This window comes from Rhea pennata, chromosome 10 (assembly GCF_028389875.1).
Source record: "Rhea pennata isolate bPtePen1 chromosome 10, bPtePen1.pri, whole genome shotgun sequence".
NCBI lineage: Eukaryota > Metazoa > Chordata > Aves > Rheiformes > Rheidae > Rhea > Rhea pennata.
In genome coordinates, this window is record NC_084672.1 from 123,125 (window position 1) to 144,715 (window position 21,591).

General features: G+C 41.4%; 1 protein-coding gene across 4 annotated transcripts in view; it reads right to left on the minus strand.

The window, feature by feature from the left end:
• Positions 1 to 21,591, minus strand: part of IQGAP1 (IQ motif containing GTPase activating protein 1) — a 76,988-nt gene that overhangs the window by 40,934 nt on the left and 14,463 nt on the right. For all 4 annotated transcript variants that reach the window (XM_062584113.1, XM_062584109.1, XM_062584111.1 and 1 more), the window contains exons 3-10: positions 8,665 to 8,821; positions 8,187 to 8,264; positions 6,456 to 6,532; positions 4,474 to 4,541; positions 3,317 to 3,430; positions 2,426 to 2,604; positions 1,629 to 1,719; positions 1,062 to 1,225 (exon numbers count right to left, since the gene is read on the minus strand). In XM_062584113.1, coding sequence (XP_062440097.1) covers positions 1,062 to 1,225; positions 1,629 to 1,719; positions 2,426 to 2,604; positions 3,317 to 3,430; positions 4,474 to 4,541; positions 6,456 to 6,532; positions 8,187 to 8,264; positions 8,665 to 8,821 — 928 coding nt within the window. The remainder of the gene's footprint in view (positions 1 to 1,061; positions 1,226 to 1,628; positions 1,720 to 2,425; positions 2,605 to 3,316; positions 3,431 to 4,473; positions 4,542 to 6,455; positions 6,533 to 8,186; positions 8,265 to 8,664; positions 8,822 to 21,591) is intronic.

A 21,591-nucleotide genomic window follows, 5' to 3' on the forward strand; every position in this document is an offset into this window, starting at 1 on the left:
CCAACAAAAAGATAGGGACTCTGTCTGAAGGCTGTTGCCTAGGTAAGTATTGCAATCAAGTCCCAGAAACATTAAGGTGGAAAGTTTCTTCCCTTCCCAGGAAAGCTTAAGTTTTAAACAACACTGCCTAAAATCACAGAAAAATTGAGGTTGGAAGGGATCTCTGGAGATCACCTAGTCCAAACCCCCTGCTCAAAGCAGGATCAAGTAGAACATGTCACCCAGGACAATGTCCAGTTGAGTTTTGAATATCTCCAAGGACAGAGACTCTGCAACCTCTCTGGGCAACTTGTTCCAGTGTTTGACTACCCCCACGGTAAAACAAAGTTTCTTCTTATGTTTAAATGGAATTTCCTGAATTTCAGTCTGTGCCAATACTTCCTGTCCTCTCACTGGGCACCACTGACAAGCTGTCTGGTTCCATCTTCTTTATTCCCTTCCATCAGATATTTATACACATCGATAAGATCCCTCCAATGCCCCTCTCCCCAAGCCAGCTCTTCTCAAGGCTGAACACTCCCAGCTTTTTCAGCTTGCCCTTGTGTGTCAGACACTGCAGTCCCTTAATCAGTTTCTCAGCCCTTCAGTAGACTTGCTTCAATATGCCCATGTCTCTCTTGTACTAGGCAGCTCAGCACTGGTCACAGTACTCCAGATGTGGTCTCACTAGTGCCTTGACCTGCTGGCAACATTACCCCTAGTGCAGCCAAGATGCTTTTGGCCTTCTTTGCCACAATGTCACTTTGTTGGCTCACAGTCAACTTGTCCACCAAGTGCCACCAAGTCCTTCTCTGCAAAGTTATTTTCCAGAGGATCAGTCCTCAGTTTGTACTTGTACATATGCATAAGCACTGTATTTGCATTTCATATGCAGAGGTTAAAACTAAATGACAAGTACATTTACTGTATGCTTTTCACTGTTTGCATTACACATTACATTTTTCAAAGTAGCAGTAAATTGTATGCAGATATATTGTGAATAATTATTACACAACGGTATGGTGAAAGGACCAAAAAAAAAAAAAAAATTAGGAATCATGGTGATCAAGACTTTTCCATACCTCCTGTTTCTGCTGTCTATCACTCAAAAATTGCTTGAGATACCAGTCACAGTTTTCTCGTAGTAATCCTCGGAGTCCCAGGGCTGGTGTTGCCAAAGCTTCATATAATGCTAATGCATTTCCTTGTTCCAAAGCTAGACCAATCTTTGATATAGCTGAATGTGCTAGTAACAAAGCAAAGCAGAGTTTTGAGAAAAAAAATTATATAACCTACTGTTCAGAAAAAAAATACGCTTAGACTTGATGGTTGACGAGTTAGCTATGGAACCTGAACAGAAGTCTTCCAAAGTCAATTTCAAACTAGCACTTTAACAAGTGGTTGAAGAACAGAAATAACATGTATTACTCAAGGAAGATAATTTAGTGAAAAATCATTCAGTTCCCCAAAGACTGGGCACCAGAAGTCAAAATGAATTCAGTTTATAACTATGTACGAATAACATATAAAACAAAAAGAACAGGAAAACTGCCTTCCACTTCTGTTAGCATTGTAGCAAGTGAGGAGCAGGAGAGGTTTTGCTTTCAAGTATTCTTTAACTAGGACTATAAATTTAGCATGATACCTACTGTTCACTTTATTGATGTTGCCCTGAATCTCAGCTTGAGTCAGAAGTTCTTCATAGACATCTCTCTCTCTTTCTGAATTTTCAGAGGCAATCTGAAGATAAAATAAAAACTTATCAGTCTGTTTGTACAATTTCTTTGGCATTCATAGGTTTTTTATGGTCCTCTCATGGAAAAAGACAGGGAGTAAAACTCTCTATCTATATAGAGCTGTGACAGGGTGTTTAAGACATGATCTTTACACATGCAAAAAGAAGCCCTAGAAGTAAAAACATATAAAATAAGTATACTTATACTCACTCTCTGATACAGACAGCCAAGAGCCTTATTTCAATGTAATGGTTCTAAAGAAACACGCAGTACAGCTCCAGAACATATAGAGCAGTAGATATAGCTAGGCATTAGAGATGTAGAGTTCTAAAACTGCAATTCCCCCTTCTGAGAGAGTCAGATGGCCTGCTATGCACATCATTTCATTATTTGAAAGAAGTATCGGTACTGTCTGAAAATAAAGGGATACCATTTCTAATAAATAAAGGCTGACGTGAAGGCTGTTCATTAATGAGATCCATATTTTAGACAGCTAAATACAGTAATGTAGTTATGGCTACCTATCTTCTGCTGTAAGGAAACAGGTTACTGGGGGCCACAGTAAAATATCAATAGAAATAAATCCACCCAACACCATACACAGGGGACTGTCCAACACATACACTGTTGATTCCTCAGTTTACTCTGCAGGATAAAAGAATCTACTGCAATGCACACAAATAGATGGATTGAAAGAGGGATGGATTTACCCTATTTTTCGCATTCTCCATCTTGTCTTGCTTTGCTCTGTAGAGTGTGTCTTGGTAAGCAGATGCCAATAGGTCATCGAGATTTACTAGCATGGCATTAGGATTCTTCATTGCCATAAGAGTGTCAGCAGGAATTTGATGGTCAATTGCTTCATTAATGGCAATAACAGCAGCATGTACTGAAAAACAAGTCACATCCTACCAGTTAGTCACCAACACAATAGCTCTAACCGTAACAAGTTTAGAACAGACTGAGGGGGGATCTTATCAATACGTATAAGTATCTGAAAGGAGGGTGTCAAGGGGACGGGGACAAACTCCTTTCATTTGCCCCGTGTGACAGGACAGGAGGCAATGGGCAGAAATTGAAGCACAGGAAGTTCCGCCCGAACAAGAGGGGGGAGCACTGGCACAGGTTGCCCAGAGAGGATGTAGAGTCTCCCTCTCTGGAGATCTTCAAGGCCCTCTAAGGTCACCTCTAGGTGACCCTGCTGAGCAAGGAGGTTGGACTAGATGATCTCCAGAAGTCCCTTCCAACCTTACTGATTCTATGATTATCCGGAAATAACTCCACAGAAAAAGAATCTGATAATAGCTTTGGCAACAACAGAATAATTATCAACACATCTTCCATTCTAGCATGACTTCATATTCTGCACATAAATGGTGGCACATTTCCTAGTACTACTTCTATCTAATAAAATCAAGATGTCCCAGCAAAAATACCCTACCCACCAACCCCACCAAAAAAAAAGCACTCTTCCTCATCTTCCAAAAAGACTATCAAAAGAATTATATTGTCTCACAACAAAGAATACTACAACCAACACACAGTATCTAATCTACCAACATGAAAAGAATCACAGAAAATGAAACTCCATTTTTCCTTACACGCTGCTTCATCCACAGAGAGTTCGTTCGCTAGAATTCCTCCAATCTTGCTGAAGGCAGGCATCTGAATACCATACTTCTCCAGTTCAAGCCTCATATTACTGATTTCCTCCTCTGAAACATACATAAAAACATATACCGTTTCTGCATAAAAACTTAGGACAGTCACATTATGTTACAAATTACTGTTTCATTAATACTTTGAATCTAATCCAGCAAAACTAAATGAGGCTTAAAACAAGTGGAAACTATAGGTATTTCGTATACCTTCCTAAAATCTAAGTTCATCCCAGGAATTCATACAGGAGAATTCCATAGTCTTCCTCACAAGAAAACATCACACAGTTCATGTGAAGAGCCTGAAAGAGACTCCATCATTGTGAGATGTTTTGGTTATGACTGCCAACAGGTCAGGAAAATGTACAGGCAGTATTTCAGCTTTTTAAGAGAGACTATGTTGAAAAGGAGATGGAGAATATGGAGATGTGCTATAGTCTCCATATATTGAGTTGTTAGTTAAACCTCTTAGGTACAATCAATAACTTGTTTGCAGGAAAATAAAATAAAAGTTAGACAGCTTTCAAATCAGGCATCTGCATTTGGGCAGTAACCCTGCTAATGCAAAAAGCAAACAGACAAACAAAAAATTTTGAAAAAAAACACAAGTAACTGAAATTTTGAGGAGTCATGTGGACATAAATAATTCAGTGTTGAGTTCTTCTACAGCAAACCATTTGGTCAACTTTCTTCTTCAGTTGATGGTAACTCTATTTTAAGCAGTTCTGATTTCCCTTAACAGTTTACCAAGTTCCTAACTGATGGGGTGTTCATACGTAACATATGAAATTCCCTCAGATGGATGAAGGGAAGGCTAAAGCACCTTACAACAATGATAGAAAGGTAAAGTATGTTATTAGTGAAAGTAATAATTAGTGAACTGATAACAATGCATCAGCCCTGCTCAGAAGTACCCAAAACAAACCTTTTCCTTAAGCTACTGGAACTCCTCAGAGCCATTAATCTTTAACTACAGTAAAGTCTTTTTTCAGCTGATCATTACAGTGTCTAGCAGAGTATGAGAAAAGACAGCACAAGTATCAACAAAAACAAAAACTGTGTTTCAGAGGTTTTTTCTGTTTTTATTTTTTGGTTTTTACCTGTGAAGTCCACCTTCCCATATAAATCCTGAATTTGTGGGGCAAGTCCCAGTTTAAACAGGTACAGGCTAAAAAAGATGACAAAGATGATAAGCATCAGTATTTTTTCCTTGTGCTCCTGATGATGACCCAGAATTTAGAAAAAATATAGATTCAGGGAGTCATTCAGATTAAAAAAAAAAAAAAAAAAAAAAAAAGCTCATTGCCACCAAAACAGCTGGCTCCCTTCTTCCTCCCGACAGTCATACATTGCTGGCCCACCACTCTCTGAAGTCTTCACTGAGCTGATGATTAGACTCGCTAAAATTACAATAAAGTATTTATTTGGTTATTTTTCCATCATTTCAGTGATTTTTTCTAAAAGGCCACTATTAAAAAAAAATGAAAAACTAGATAACTTGCCCGGAAAAAGAGCATAGAGAATTCCTCCTTTATACATGACCAAAACAGGTCAAATCTAGAGCTCTAGTCTTTAAAGATCTAAGCAGGTTTTTTATTAAATAATAAAATCTTGAGGAGGCTGACTCTGCAGAGGAATCAGTTATGGAATACCTCACCCCAAAACGATAACAACTGAAAAAAACTAAGATGCATTGAAAAGAGATCATTAGATGAAAGCTTGTAACTTCTACAGCTTTAGCATAACTACCTGGACTGTTTGCATCTATTCATTCCCTGAACTCATTTTCTTTACCTAAAATGTAATCGAAAAGGAGTTCAACAACAACAAATTTAATTTTCTTAGAAAATAAGAGTTATTGTCCACATATCAGCCTGCAGTAGGAAAAAAAAAAAAAAAAGAAAACAACCCCCCCCCCCATCCTAAAAACAGGCCATGCTGTCATAAACAATGTAACAAGAATATATCCCAGCCAACTCCAGGCACAGAGTAGCTACAATAACTGTAACAAAGCGGCCACTAAGGTAAGAACTTCGCTATAACCCATATGACAGGGAACATTGCTCTTGGTAGCGCAATGTACCCCACCACTGGTCTACTCCAGACTGCTATATAAATTCCAAATGACCCATTCTCCAGTTATGATTCATTTTGAGATCCAAGTTGGAATCACACTATTTCTATAAATAATAATTTGTTCCAAAACAGTCTGAAATCTTTTAACATTCTGCTAAGTGCCATTCATCTATATGGATTTCGCACTGGCAACAAATTAGAGAGCAGAACAAGCTGTTCTTGAGAACCGATACTGAGCAAGCAACAAAGACACAAATTTATACAATCCAGCATTCAATAAATTCTGCAAAAGGAGTCCTCTTGATATAAAAATCTACACACATTTCAAAAGCCACACTGGAAATTTGCATTCAAACCAGCCTGTCAGGAAAAAAAAAAAAAAAAAAAAAAAAAAAAAAAAAAAAAAAACTCCAGTCTGTGCAACATGCCATCCCATCAGACTGAACACAGCACAAACAAATCCTCCTAGTTTTCTCAAGAACTGAAATTGTCCTACTCAATCTACACAAGATTTTAAGATATTTTTAAAGACCTTTCAGCAATAGTTCCTGCTTGATCATTCTTACTGTGATCATCTCAAGTTATTCATGCTACAGTACATTACAGTGATCACACTGGCTCTCATACAGTGGTAACGCTGATCCCTGGATACACTCACACTTTCTTTCTCATAAGCACTTTCTATGGCTTCAAGATTTTCCTTTGTATTCCAGAGTATTAGCTCTGGCTCAGACAGCAGAGACGAAGGGTGAAAACTGGGATGGCAAGGGAGTATGTGCAACATGCTTCTCTGGTTTCTGTTTCCTCAGCATCTGCTTTGGCCACTGTCCAATACAAAACAGTGGCTAAACGGATCTCTGCTCTGACTTAGTATGACTATTACTCTGTTAGTAAATTCATCCCATCCATCCCTCGGCTCCAAGTCACTCTGTGTACTCCTTTCTTCAGCTTTTAGCTTTCCAGACAGATTTCAGAAGCAATTAGATTTCTGCCTAGCATGCCTTACCTGAGCGCATGAATACAATAGATACAGCGTGGCATGTTCTTGCGATCGTAGATGTCTGTAGTTTCTGGGTAGAAAATCTAAAGATAAAATAAAGTTAGCAGTCTGAACGATACTCACTCTTCATATCCAAATTGGCATAACTGTGGTAAGCCTGAATTTCTGCAGTACTTTTATGAAATGGCCTACAGAACAAAACTCTCCTGTGAGCTTCCCTGCCTTCCTAGTTGAAGTGCCAAACCTTCCTTTTGTGTCTACTACCCAAACCAGGGCTCCCTCTTCCTGCTCTAGTTCTACACACTCGGAAGCAGCCATCCTTTCTTTTGGGCTCCCACTAAGATGCTCAGTCAGGAAGTCTTTGTGGGGACCTCAGGAAAAGCCAAGAGATGCAGAAAAGTATTTACAGCAGAAGAAAGAAAAGATGATTTTGTTCAGACTAAATGGGGATGGAGAGGAAGAGAAGAGATAGTGACAAAAAACGACAGAGAGTAACACTGAGATGATAGGCGGTATGCACATTTTCAGTCACCTAGGCCCAAAAGATCTCAGACAGTCTCAAATGAAAAATTCTTCAAAATGTATCCCAAGGAGTTAATGCTGCAAATGTGTCTTCATTCAGAAGTGCTTGCAAGGTACACTACTTTTAAGTTAATTGTGCATTCCTTGCACAAAATAATATTGCTCTTTCTATAAAGACAAGAACAACTGAAGGATCCTCACAACTTTAAAGCATCTTGGCATCTCCTGGCACTTCTGCATGGAAAGTACTTAAATCACTAATGTCTCATTGTCAACATATTGGGCTCCTGTCCAGTTCCCTCAGCACCTCTTTACACAGTTGTTTCCCCCAAAACCTCATTTATATCTGAAAATCTTAATCCATTTCTCACACTCAACTCTCTCTGCCTAGCACTCTATTTATTTTCCTTTCACCTAACCACCTTCACAGTGTATTTCAGTATCTTCTGCTCCCAAATGTAAACATGTTCCTGTAAGATCATCATAAACCTAAGCAAGGCTCAACTAGTAAATATCATCAGCTGTTTGTAAAACTTAGACAAAAACAGTGTGTCCAATTTGCAAGCATGTATCCAGACAAAACAAACAACAGACTAACTATGCAGCGCTGGTTTTGGTGGTACTGAGCATAATGAGGGTTACATTAACACATGAGGAAAATCTACTTTGGGTACTAATTCATATATGCGACTTGACTATTGGCATAGCACTTCTCATAGTTTCATATACTTTAAGTTCACACTATTTATTAGCTCAGAGGATTTTATCTGGCCATTACTCTAGTGAAGCCAATAATACATGCTTGATTAGAGCACACCATGAACATATTCCAACTCGATGTAAAAACTCCATGTTGTGCTAATCCTTTTATCACAGATGTGTAAAAACTGCGACAAACAAACTATAGCTCAGATATTGCTCAACAGGATGCAGAGTAAAAACTATGTAACACAGACACCATGCAAGATTAGAAATATTAAGCATATGGTACAGAAGGAAGAATTATTTCACTCCTAATCATTCATACACACACGTGCATGAAGCAGAATGAAATATTTCAGCAAATTTTAGGAGAGTATTTCTACCGAGAAGCAACTTTAGGAAATGAGGAATAACTAGATAAAAACTGCTGATTCTTGCACAGCAGCAAATGTTTTCGTGGAGTGCAAAACTTTGAGATTATGTATTTGTTTGCACGTACAACAAAGAAATTACCTTGGGAAGACCAATCTCAGCCATTGCATTCAGCCACTGAATTACATTATCAGTGTGCCGGAAGTGGAGACCAGTTGCCTGAAATAAAGATAGTTAGAAAGAAAGGGAAAGTGGTAAGACAAAATGTAACTGCTGCCCAGATGCTAGGGAGCTTCACTAAGACAGTGAAAACTGTCCTTTTACTGAAAAGATGGTGTCAAAAGTCTTTATATACAATTATATTGTTTATAACAAGGCAAGTTTTGCACTCGTAAGTGCAAGCTTTATCTCACATGAAATAAAGTGGAGAGTCCACCTCTCTCACTCTAAAGCCAAGAAGGAGTTTCTCAGATAACATTAGCATAAATTAACACTGCTTATTCAGATAACATTAGCATAAATTAACACTGCTTATTCACTCATAGTTCCTCTGCGTACACATTTTCTTTCTTATTTTAGGCCTCCACCTACTCCAGTCTCTATAGCCAACAGCTCTCACCTTATATCTAGTCTGTTCCCTATCATAGATTTTCTTCACAGAAACCACTTTAGGGGAGAAAAAGTTTCCAAGTTTGGCCAGATAGACTCCATTTCTCAAGCCTTCTTCCAGCTCTGTTGTGGGAGGCAGTTCCTCATTCAGACAGGCTTCCATCCATCTGGAAGTGCAAGAATAACAAAGCAGGTCACGTAAGTGCATTTCCAATAAGTAAACACAGCCTCCTGCTAAAAAAGTTTCATGTTGCTACTGCTATGCCATTCTTCAGCACAGTATTCAGTTAGCATTAGAGGCTGATAACGGTTACAGCATTATCAGACAATCTGCACCATTAAGACAGTACTCAATAATGCTTCAGATAAAATATTAAACAGAAGTACAGAGTCCAGTAATCAAACTTTCACAAGTTACTAAAATATCATCTCACCACTCTGTTTCTCCTTCAGCCCATGATTTAGCTTGTACTAGTCCAAACACAGTAGCCAACTTGTATTTAAATCTTCCTCTTGACCACAGACTCATCTCACAAGTATCTCTTCATTCTACTTTCATTAAATTTTTCATTAAAAGTTATTTCATGACTTTGTGCCACTGATGCAAGAGCAGTCCACCTCATAGAGATGCCTTAAAATGCCATTGAGTTTACATTCCTTTCCTATATTTTCCCCTCATTCCTGCACAATTTAAACAAAACAAAAAAATGGAATAGACTTTCACTGCCACAGCTTCTACTTTTCCCTCCTCATATTAGCTGATTTTCATTTATATCCTGTCCCTGTCTCATGTAATGGTGTTATTCATTCCTCATGACAAAAATAAAGATTACAGCAGCAAAAAAAATTGAAAAGCCTCTGTCCTCACAACAAAGGTTCACCTAGATATTTCTTCTTTAGCAAAGCTGCCACAAGATGTATACTGCAAGATTGGCTGTACAGCTTGTTCTGGAGGAGATGTGTTCCCTGTCTGTTCTGTTCTCTGCAGGAGCGAGTTCCAATGCCAAAGGCCACTTTCTGAAGAACATCATTCTTACCTCTGGAGACCATGCCTCACTCCCACCTGAACTTCAAAGCACCTAAAGAGCGCATCAGCCCTGAATCAATGAAAGCCATAGAAAAGTGACTTTCAATACAACAGTGACCTAGAACAGCAGCAGCCCATGTTATAACACAGATCTGACACTGTACATGAGCAAGGTTAACAATCTGGGCCACAGAGATGATAGGTCCTCATTACTGGGACCGAGTCTAAAGACAGTCAAGCAAAGGATACTACTGAAACAACTGGGGGGGAGGGTTTATTTTTTAGGAAATCCAGATATTTTAATCCCAGAGAAATTCCACAGAGCCAGAATTCTAATATAAAAATATTGTTTTACATGAATACATAATTGTAGACTATTTAGCTCTATATTAATTCAGGCAAAATAACAGGAAAACATCATGCCCGATGCAAATGATAAAGGATTAAATATGTATTTGTGGTAAATTTACACTGTTTCACAGAAAACAGATCCTGTAAAACACACCTCAAAAAATTATGCAATTCTGCTTACCACTTAAAATAGCAGACATTTCATTTCTGTGAGGGCTTCATGCCTCTCAATATTCTGATTAAAATCTTGCACTGCATATACATACAAAAAAAAAAAAAAAGCTCACACATACTAAGAACTAACAGACACCTCAAAGTAACATTTTTTTTATGTGGAATGACAGTTGAGAGTGCAGCTAACAGAGGCAGCAAACAGATGTAACACTTTGCACAGCAGTGCCTGGGTTCCATTTCAAACAAGGTCCACAAAAGTTCTAAGTTGTGGGGGCTTTCTAATGACCCCCAAGAAACTAGAGTGTGATTGCTGCTAACAGGAAATAGGAACTAGGCAAAGAGAACTACAAGAGGCCTTAACTTCTGGGAGAAGCTTTAGCTAGGCGTAGTTGCCGCTAACAAGCTCTCTTAGTTGCCTCGGGGGGGGGGGGGGGGGGGTGGAGTCTTTGATCCAGGTGGCCCTTGATTAGGGTGCATCAAGCACCCTATGGGTCAGTGCTAGGGAAAGGCCTATATAAAAGCTATGCCTAGAGCACTGTTTACAGAGGCAGTGAATACAGATACAGCAGTTTGTGCAGAAGGGTGCAAGACGACACCTTCATTTCCAGTTCTAGGACTGCAAGCTTCCCCAGATATGGTTGTGACATGCTGCAGAGCACATTCCCCAGTAGCTGTTGGATTTGCTGCATCACCTGTGTCAGAGGCTTCAACCCAGACAGATCCTCTGACAACAGATGCAGCTCTGCAGTTCTCAGGCTGCCGGAAGTGCTCAAGGCCTCTCTGCAAGGCCTAGGCTGATAGTCAGCTCTCCTGCAGAAGGTGGGTTGCTGTTGATGAGTTGTGTCATCAGGTAAAGGAGTTACAGGAGGTAGTCAGTAGGCTGCATAGCATCTGTGAAGATGAGCGAGAGACCATACATCTCCAGAAGTCCCAAGCCCACAGCACTGGAGCTGCTGGAAGTGATGTGTGAAACAGTGCATCATACCACTGTAGAAGGAGGCTGGAAACTGGTCACTTCTCACAAGAGGAGAAAGGCTCTTACTCTTGCTGAAGACTTGCAATTGAGGAACATGTTTGGTGCCCTCCAGACTGAGGAGGAGCTGGGCATGGCTTCAAGGGAAGCGGGGGGGGGGGGGGGGGGGGCTGACAGACCCTGTGCCTTGTGGGAACACCTGACAAGTGGTGAGTGATTGCTGCAGGTGACTCCCTGCTGCAGGGGGACAGAGGCACCTATCTGCTGACCTGACCTCTCGCCTACAGAGGTTTGTTGCCTGCCAGAGGCTTGAATACAAAATGTCACGGAAAAATTGCCAAGGCTGATCCATGCATCAGACTATCACCCTCTTATGCTCTTCCATGCAGGCACTAATGATACTAAAGGCAAATTGGAAACGAAACAGAATTTCAGAGCTTTGAGGATGGTTGTCAAAGGTCTGGGAGCCCAGGTCATTTTCTCCTCTATCCAGCCAAGGAGGAGGAAGGATGAGAGAAGGAATGGACAGATTTTCCAAGTTAAAAACTGGCTGAGCCACAGGTGTTGGCAACAAGGTTTGGGTTTCTGTGATCATGGGACTTTCTTTGAAGATCGACAACTAATGGGGAGAAATGGGATCTGCCTCACTAAGTGGGGCATGTGCATCTTTGCCAACAGGTTGGCCAGCTTGGTAAGGAGAGCTTTAAACTAGAAAAGATAGGGGAAGAGGAGAGTTATAGAGACAAGGTAGTCAGTAAAATGCAGCTCAAGTTGGGATGCCTCCAGCAGGTGCATGCAGCCAAGGAAGCGCACACAGGACATAACTATGGAGGATCCTCTTGCACCCCTCCTGGGAAACCTGCATCTCAATTACCTCTCTGAAGTGCTTGTACACCAATGCACATAGCACAGGGAATCAACAGGAAGAATTAGAGAGCTGTGTGCAGTCGCAGGACCATAATTTCACTGTAATTACAGAGACACAGTGGGACAGCTCGCATAACTGGCATACTGTCATGGATGGCTACATGATTTTTAGGAAAGATAGGCCAGGAAGGTGAGGTGGTGAAGCTGCACTTTATGTGAGAGCAACTGAAAGGTATTGAGCTCTGCCTGTGGATGGAGGAAGAGTGAGTCAAGAGCTTAAGGGTAAGGATTAAAGGGCAGGCTAACATGGGTGACACTGTTGTGGGTGACACTGTTGTGGGTGTTTACTACAGGCCAGGTGGCCTTCATGATCAGAAAGAGGAAGTCAATGAGGCCTTCTACAGACAGCTGGAAGCAGCCTCACAATCACAGGCTCTGGTTCTCATAGGGGCCTTCAGCCATCCCAGTATCTGCTGGAAGGAAAACACAGTTAGGCACAAACAGTCCAGGAGGTTCCTGCAGAGCACTGATAACATGCTGACACAGGTGGTGGAGGAGCCAAGGAGGAGAGGTGTATTGCTGCACTTTGTACTAATAAAGAAGGACTGGTTAGAGATGTGAAGGCTGGAGGCAGCCTTGGTTGCAGTGACCATGAGACAGTAGAGTTCAGGATCCTGCATGGAAGAAGCAGGGCAATAGGTAGGATTGCAACCCTGAACTTCAGGAGAGCAAACTTCAGCCTCCTCAGTGACCTACTTGGAGGAATCCCAGAGGTTAGGGCCCTAGAAAGAAAGGCTGTCCAAGAGAGATGGTTAACATTCAAGCATCATTTCCTCTAAACTCAAGATTAGTGCATCCCTATGAGTAAGAAGTCAAGCAAAGGGGACAAGAAATCTGCACGGATGAGCAAGGAACTCCTGGCAAAACTCAAACAGAAGAAAGTATACAGAATGTGGAAAAAAAGGGACAGAGCTCTTGGGAGGAATATAGGAACATCGTCAGAGTATGCAGGGATGCAATGAGGAAGGTTAAGGCCCTTAAATCTGGCAAGAGATGTCAAGGACAACAAGAAGGACTTCTTCAAATACAGCAGCAGCAAAAGGACAACTAGGGAAAATGCAGGCCTGCTGCTGAATGGAGTGGGTGCCCTACCAATGAAGGATACAGAGAAGGCAGAGTTACTGAATGCCTTTTGCTTCAGTCTTTACTGCTAAGGACAGCTCTCAGGAACCTTAGGGACAGGAGACAAGAGAGGGAGTCTGGAGAAAGGAAGACTTTCTCTTGGTCGAGGATGATTGAGCGAGAGATCATTTAGGCAAACTTGACATTCACAGATCCACGGGCCTCAATGGAATGCGCCTACAAGTGCTGAGGGAGCTGGTGGATGTTGGAAAGCAGCTCTGCAGAGAAGGACCTGGAAGTGCTGGTGGACAACAAGTTGACCATGAGCCTGCAATGGGCCCTTGTGGCCAAGGCGGCCAATGGTATCCTGGGGTGCATTAGGAAGAGTGTTGCCAGCAGGTCGAGGGAGGTGATCCTGCCCCTCTACTCAGACCTGCTGAGGCCTCATCTCGAGTACTGTGCCCAGTTCTGGGCTCCCCACTACAAGAGAGACCTGGATCTACTGGAGAGAGTCCAGTGTAGGGCTACAAAGATGATCAGAGGGTGGAACACCTGCCCTACAAGGAAAGGCTGTGAGAGTGGGGCCTGTTTAGCCTTGAGAAGAGAAGACAGAGGGGATCTTATCAGTATCTACAAGTTTCTTGAGGGGCAGTGCCAAGACGATGGGGCCAGACTTTTTTTAGTGGTGCCCAGCGACAGGACAAGAGGTAACAGGTGAGAACTCAAACACAGGAAGTTCCATCTGAATGGGGAAAAGCTTCTTTCCTGTGAGAGTGACAGAGCACTGGCACAGGTTGCCCAGAGAGGTTGTAGAGTCTCCTTCTCTGGAGATATTCAAAACATGCCTGAATGCAATCCTGTCTAACATGCTCTAGATGAGCCTGCTTGAGCAGGGGGGGTTGAGCTAGATCATCTCCAGAGGTCCCTACCAACCTCAGCCATTCTGTGAGTCTATAATTATTAAATGGGACTATTTCTAATACATTTTGCCACACTATGCCCTACTCTGTTTTCCAGGAAGTTTATATATATTTATATATATAAAATCAAGGCCGACAAAATTAGATTATATCTACGTATCAGATGGTTATAATATGCAGTATGACCATAACTGCAAACTATAAATTAGCACATGTGTGGTCATAGCTCCATTAGAATGGAATTGTTCATATAACCCAGACTTTACTAATTGTTAAGTATTAAGTCACTGATTGAGCATATCTACAGACTGGGGACCATATCCTAAAAAGACAGTCTGTAACAGCAAAAAATATGTAGTGAATACAATACAAATAATGAATTCAAAGTTTAAAGCTTTTAGAAAACCTAATGCTATCCTGGGGTACATACCAAGGGGAACAGTCAAGAAGGTGCTATTTTCCCTTTGTGTCTGATGCTGATGAGTAAATAAATCACTTAAAAAACCACACACGCACACAAATTGGAGAGAAGGAAGACAGCAGGAAAGAAGTTTTTTGATTAGCTGAGATAATTCTTCACAATGAGAAGCTTAAACAGTGCAATGCATTCAGTTTGCAATAAAGTGAGAAGCAGCAGGGTGCTCTGACAGTCATGATAGCAAACTGAAATCAGATGACTGAAGCTACAGTTATCACCAGCAGCCTGCTCCACCATTTTTGGTGAATAGCACCAAAGTAAGGCAAGAACATATGATCCGCATCCACTTCTGAACCACCGATTTTCAGCCCAATACATAAGACTCAGTGGAAAGAACTAAAAGTTTTAGAACCTGCAGTATCTGAGAAGATAAAGTAAATGATCCATCTTTCCGGCCTCAGAAAGAAAATATGATCTGTGACAATTCCATTAATTTAGAAAAGAAACTGCTACACATGCAAAAAAAATTCCCCAAATTGAAGTTTTGGATAATTTACTGTTTATATCAGATACAGAACACTGTAGAAGTAAACTAAGGGGATGAGCTACTTCCAAATTCATCATGGCCAGTTTCTTATCTTTCCCAAGACCACCAGGAAGAGATAGCAAACTGCATTTCTATTCAGAGGAGGCTGGTAGGTGTTGGTGAAAACAAGAATTCTGACAGGCTGTTGTCATTACTATAACGATCAAAGGAAAGACAGCTGTGACTAGTGCAGACACAGTCTTAGAAAATTCTTCTAATGGTCTTGCCTGTGCATAGTTCCAACTATCTCTAGGTTTCTCTTTTTTAACCTGTTACATACCCAATCTGTTGCTCTGTGACAGCTGGGCCATTTTTAAGTGGGTTAACTTAAACAGAACTAAATATACTTCAGAGAATACACAGAAACCATTTCAAATGAACACGAATCTTCATTGCTCAGGGGGACTGCTAGTCAAGTACTGGCATCCAAATCCGTTACTTGTCCATGTATTTCTACTTGGAATGTTGTTAGTACACAGTATGGCCATCTGCCTTTTAAGATAAAAAAAAAAATCCATGTTTCTAAAACAAAAGAGTACAACACTAGTGCTTTCTTGTTTGCCTTAATTCCGCATTTGCTTAAAGGTACAGTTCAAACAAGTCTACTTAGCTTGGCTGCCATTGCTCCTCAGATGGCTTTTTCTATTTACAGTACTTAAAATTATCTGTAGCAAGTCAGTTGCCTATATGCAAGAAGATCTAAAATCTGACTAAGGAGTAAATGCAGCATAAAATTCTCAGCTTTTAAAGCCATCCCTCTTGCATTTTTTTGTGTTTCTTTTTTTAAAAAAAAAAAAAGTTTTCCAATCTGTGGATTTTCTATCAGAGAATTATACTAAACCTCATTTGGAAAAAAGTTACTCAGTAGAGACTTCAGAAAGAGATAGACTTTACTATTGTTTCTTTAGTTGTTCATATTATTTTAGGTATCTGTATTCCTCTCCAGATACCATAGAAAAATATGAAAAATTAAAAAAAAAAGGAAAAGGAAAAAAGGAAAAAAGAAAAAAACCCCACAACTATTCCTTAGCTGCTCATCACAAAGTACCTAGAATTAGCCACTATTACCAGTGCCCAAGTCTCAGTTCTATTGATTTTTCTATCTGAATGCAAACAACTACTCAAATTAAAGGCTCTCTCCCTTTGCACAGGAAAGCCTTTTCCTCACACTTGGCTTCTCTAAAGCCCCAAGCAGCAGAGGCAATACCTCCAAAAAGCTAACAGAGGCAAGAAGGTGCCAAGAAGCTTTTCACTGAGGTTGCCAAAAGTAACTAAACTGCTCACAGAAATGGAACAGTAACCAAGTGCTTCCAGCAGACCTGCATGTAGACATTTTATCAGAGCCTGAAAGGAAGATGAGAAAGAAAGGAAGTTACCTTTGCCAGGAACCAGCATTCATCAAAGGAAAAAAAAAAAAAAAACAAAACAAAAAAAAAAAAAAAAAAAAAAAAAAAAAAAAACCACACACACACAGCTGCAAGAAAGCAGCTGTATGTACCTGGTGACAACCTTCCCTTTCCACAGTAGTCAGCAGTTCGGCTTCTGCCACCTTCTCATTCCCCAGCTTCCTCACTCACCTCTTGCCTTTTCCAGCCCCCCCAAACCTAGAATAAGATTCTTAATTTGCAACTCTCACACAAAACTTTACAAAATGTACAATATGGCAAATGTAGTCTCTGTTCAGAACATCCAGAGTACAAAAAGCTTTGCGTGTACAAACTTTCAATCCAGGGGAAAAAAAAAGAAAAGAAAAGAAAAAGAAAAGAAAAGCTGGTTGGAATGGCTGAGGCAAAGCTCACACAAAAATGACAGCTAGGCTCTAGCACTGTTTGAAGGAAGTTTGAGACAAGTCACTGCAACACCACATCCAGCAGTAAAAGAGTAAGAGCTTTTTTTTTTTTTTTTTAATTGAGTTGAAAAGCTGTAGAAATCAAGAAATAACCTTTGTACTCTGGAGAAAAAGTAAAATAGTATTAGTACTTGCAAAGATATATAAAACAATGACATTTCTTCCAAGTCTCATCTCTCTCACATTCTTTGTGGGTTTTAATCTCCTCAAGCTGTTAAAAGACAGAGGACTGTTTTGCATGCCCTTTGATAGCTCCTGACCAACTGGAAATGATGAATTTCACTGCCTTGTTTATTCATATATGAGAAAGTCACCAGCTAGCCTCCAAACACCAGATGACTTATAACCACGATCTCTCATCTTGCCTTTGAACTCCTCACCATCTGACTTGGGAAAACAAAGGGAGGACTGTTTATGCAGAACCTGTAAGGTACAGAAAACAAATACAAACCAAAGGATATGTTAAGGGAGTAAAGAATTGAGTCAAAGCACAAGCTACAGAAAGCAACGAGCTTTGACAAATTCAAATCATAGATGGTAGTGACTGCATGTCAGAAGAGTTCCAAATAAGCCATAAATCAAAATATCCTGCATTAGAAAAACTCACAATTCAAGTAATTTGGACTAGAGAGACTTAAGAATAAGGGCAATATTAATACCTTAAGGTCTCATGTTCCTTATATTCAGTACTCCATGTACAGTGCACTTGATAAATTACAAGTAACATTCCTGAAGGAGAAAAAAAGAGAAGTATATACAGGAAGTTGCTTAGTTGTGCCTAGTTTACTCTGGAAAGCTACCACATGCAAGCTTCTGAACAAACTCCTGTAGTAAAAGACAGTATCACGCTTTCCTTTCTAACAAGGAATGCAATGTTTTGTGACTTGGACTAACAAATTTTCTCAGATTTATGTAAATAAGGGTGCAAACAAGCTCCCTACTAGAGAGATTAAAAACACATTGATTGCTACAGCTTCTTGAACAGAATGTTCTCAGAGAAGCTTTCAGTCACAAATAAAGAATTGAGGATTATTCTAAAACTAGGAGAGCACTGAAAATTATTTGAAATGCCAATGTAAGAAACCAACACACCACATTTTCTATTTTTATAAGCAGCTACTATCAACTCATATAGATTAAGGCAAGCCACCATACACTCACTCCTCAAATATTACCTCATCGTTCACTTAATCATTATTAAGCCTATTCCTACTCAAATTCTAATTAAAAACCTGCAGTGAAATTAGATCTCAAGTATAGCATCTGCTCTTCATGCTGGCAACAGTAAGTCTAGTCATCCTTCCTAACTAGGATCAACCAATCCTGCCATGACATTTTGGAGTACAGCCTGAGCCCAAGAGAAAGAAGACTTGCAACCATAATAGGATGGGAGAGCCTGGAAAAGCAACAAGAATAGTGTTATCAGAAAGAAAATTTATGGAAACCCCCAGGCAATTTCTGTACATGGAATTACAGCCACAAGAGAGAAACTCATTCCTCTGCAGCTACCATTTTCATGTGCCTAACTGCTTTCTTCTCAAAAACTTTGTTCTTCTTGAACTTCATGTTCTGGGAAATGCAGAAGGGCAACTAAATACGAATGATTGACAGAAAACATTAAATTTAAAAATTCTGGACCATTACCCAAATGAGTCATTAAGCCAAAGATACTGTACAGCAAATGAAATATTACCATTCAAACCACACTCTTTCCATTTGCCAAACCACACGGCTATTCTTTCTGTGCTACTCCTCAACCCAACCTTCTCCCCTATTCCTTCCTAATGGTGCAAGAGCTTTCTGAACTCTTGCCTACATGCCTAAAATCATTACAGCTGAAGACTCTTGAGAAGACCTGAAACTACTCAAACCCTGGAAGACACTCAAATGATAGCAGTAAGGTTAACAATTCCCTTCCCAGCAGCCTTATTAGAGCAACAAAAACACCCACTTTGTTCAGCCCTAGAAAGACCAAAAGTGAAAGTAGAAGGCACATGGAACCGCACCATATAATACCTTACTGAAGGACACAGAGATGGTGAGCTTTGTTTAAGCATCTCCACAGAGTTAAAACACACACACACACACACACACACACACAAATAAATAGAACATAAGCTGTCTCAATGTACTCATACCTGTTTCAACAGGTTCCTAAGTGGGTGTTAATGCAACTACAAAACCAGGGCAATTTAGATACAATAAAACTTCTCCTTCTTGCAGCACAGCATAACTGTTTGCTAGACCAGAGGACAGTCATGTTTTTGAAAGGTATTACACAACAGCTTTTTTATTTAAAACCTTGTGTAAGAAATAGCATAGACTTTCAGTAGCTAAACAGGGGATTTCCAAATGAGAGAGAGGCAAGAATTTCTCAAATCTTACCAAAATCAAACTGAGTCACATGAGCAGCAGCTCCATCACTCAACTGATGATGATGAGCAGCAACTCACTCATTTGCAAATTCCGACCTCTGCATTTGTACCTAACCTAAAGCATCCCTCTAAAGGCCTATCAAACAGAAGGCATTAGAACAATAAGCCATTAATAATATTTCCACAGAAACCCTGAACTTTCTTTTCGTTTTTTGTTTTTGCTATTTAAGGCATAGTTTGACAGTTTTTCAGTGGCATTGCAGGCTCATGCAGCTTCCACTATGCGCTCCCCCTCTCCCTAGCACACAAAGAAAAAGATCATTTTCAACTAGAACTAATTCCCTGACTTTCATGACATGACTGCATAAGCAATATAGGAGACTCCAATTTTACTGAAGCTAGTTCAGATTAAAGAAATAATTTCAACTTTCTAATCAGTCAGTCATATTGCCAAATCAGACACTCACAGATAAGATCTCTGAATATCTACATGCAGCTGGTGCCATCAGTTGCAACTCATAGGATCAGTACAGTTGGAAGGGACCTCTGGAGATCATCTAGCCCAACCTCCCCGCTCAGCAGAGTCACCTAGAGCATGTTAGACAGGGTCGCGTCCAGGCAGGCCTTGAAGATCTCCAGAGAAGGAGACTCCACATCCTCTCTGGGCAACCTGTGCCAGTGCTCCGTCACTCTCACAGTGAAGAAATTCCCCCTCGCATTCAGGCAGAACTTCCTGTGCTTCAATTTCTGCCCATTGCCTCCTGTCCTGTCACATGGGGCAACTGAAAGGAGTTTGTCCCCATCCTCTTGACACCCTCCCTTCAGGTACTTAGACACATTGATAAGATCCCCCCTCAGTCTTCTCCTCCCCAGGCTGAAGAGGCCCAGCTCTCGCAGCCTTTCCTCGTAGGGCAGGTGCTCCAGCCCTCTGATCATCTTTGTAGCCCTCCGCTAGACTCTCTCCAGTAGATCCAGGTCTCTCTTGTAGTGGGGAGCCCAGAACTGGAGGCAGTACTCGAGATGAGGCCTCAGCAGGGCTGAGTAGAAGGGCAGGATCACCTCCCTCAACCTGCTGGCAACACTCTTCCTAGTGCACCCCAGGATACCGTTGGCCGCCTTGGCCACAAGGGCCCATTGCAGGCTCATGGTCAGCTTGTCCAACAGCACTCCCAGGTCTTTCTCCGCAGAGCTGCTCTCCAGAAGGTCAGCCCCCAGCTTGTACTGGTGCCTAGGGTTATGTTTCCCTAGGTGCAGGACTCTGCACTTGCCCTTGTTGAACCTCGTGAGGTTCGTCTCCGCCCAGCTCTCCAGCCTGTCCAGGTCTCTCTGAAGGGCAGCACAGCCCTCAGGTGCATCAGCCACTCCTTCCAGCTTGGTATCATCAGCAAACTTGCTGAGGAGGCACTCCATCCCCTCATCCAGGTCACTGATGAAAAAGTTGAACAGGATGGGACCCAGCACCGAGCCCTGGGGGATGCCACTAGCCACAGGCCTCCAACTAGACTGCACGCCACTGATGACGACCCTCTGAGCTCCGCCTTTCAGCCAGTTCTCAATCCACCTCACTGGCCACTCGTCTAACCCACACTTCCTGAGCTTACGTAAGAGGATGTTATGGGAGACAGTGTCTAAAGCCTTGCTGAAGTCAAGGTACACAACGTTCACTGCTCTCCCCTCATCTACCCAGCCAGTCATTCCATCATAGAAGGCTATCAGATTGGTTAAGCAGGATTTCCCCTTGGTGAATTCATGTTGGCTACTCCTGATCACCTTCTTTTCCTCCATATGTCTGGAGATGACGTCCAGAATGAGCTGTTCCATCACCTTTCCAGGGATGGAGGTGAGGCTGACCGGCCTGTAGTTGCCTGGGTCCTCCTTCTTGAAGACTGGAGTGACACTGGCTTTCCTCCAGTCCTCAGGCACCTCTGCAGTTCTCCACGACCTTTCAAAGATGATGGAGAGCGGCTTGGCAACAACACCCGCCAGCTCCCTCAGTACCCGTGGGTGCATCCCATCCGGGCCCACGAATTTGTGGATGTCTAGCCTGCCCAGAAGGTCTCTAATCATATCCTCCTCAACCAAAGGAAAGTCTTCCCTTCTCTCGACTTTCTCCCTCACATCCAGGCTGCAGGATTCATGAGGGCTGCCCTTAGCAGTGAAGACTGAAGCAAAGAAGGCATGCAGTAATTCTGCCTTCTCTGCATCCCTTGTCACCAGGGGCCCTGCCCCATTCAGTAGCGGGCCCACATTTTCCCCAGTCCTCCTCTTGCTGCTG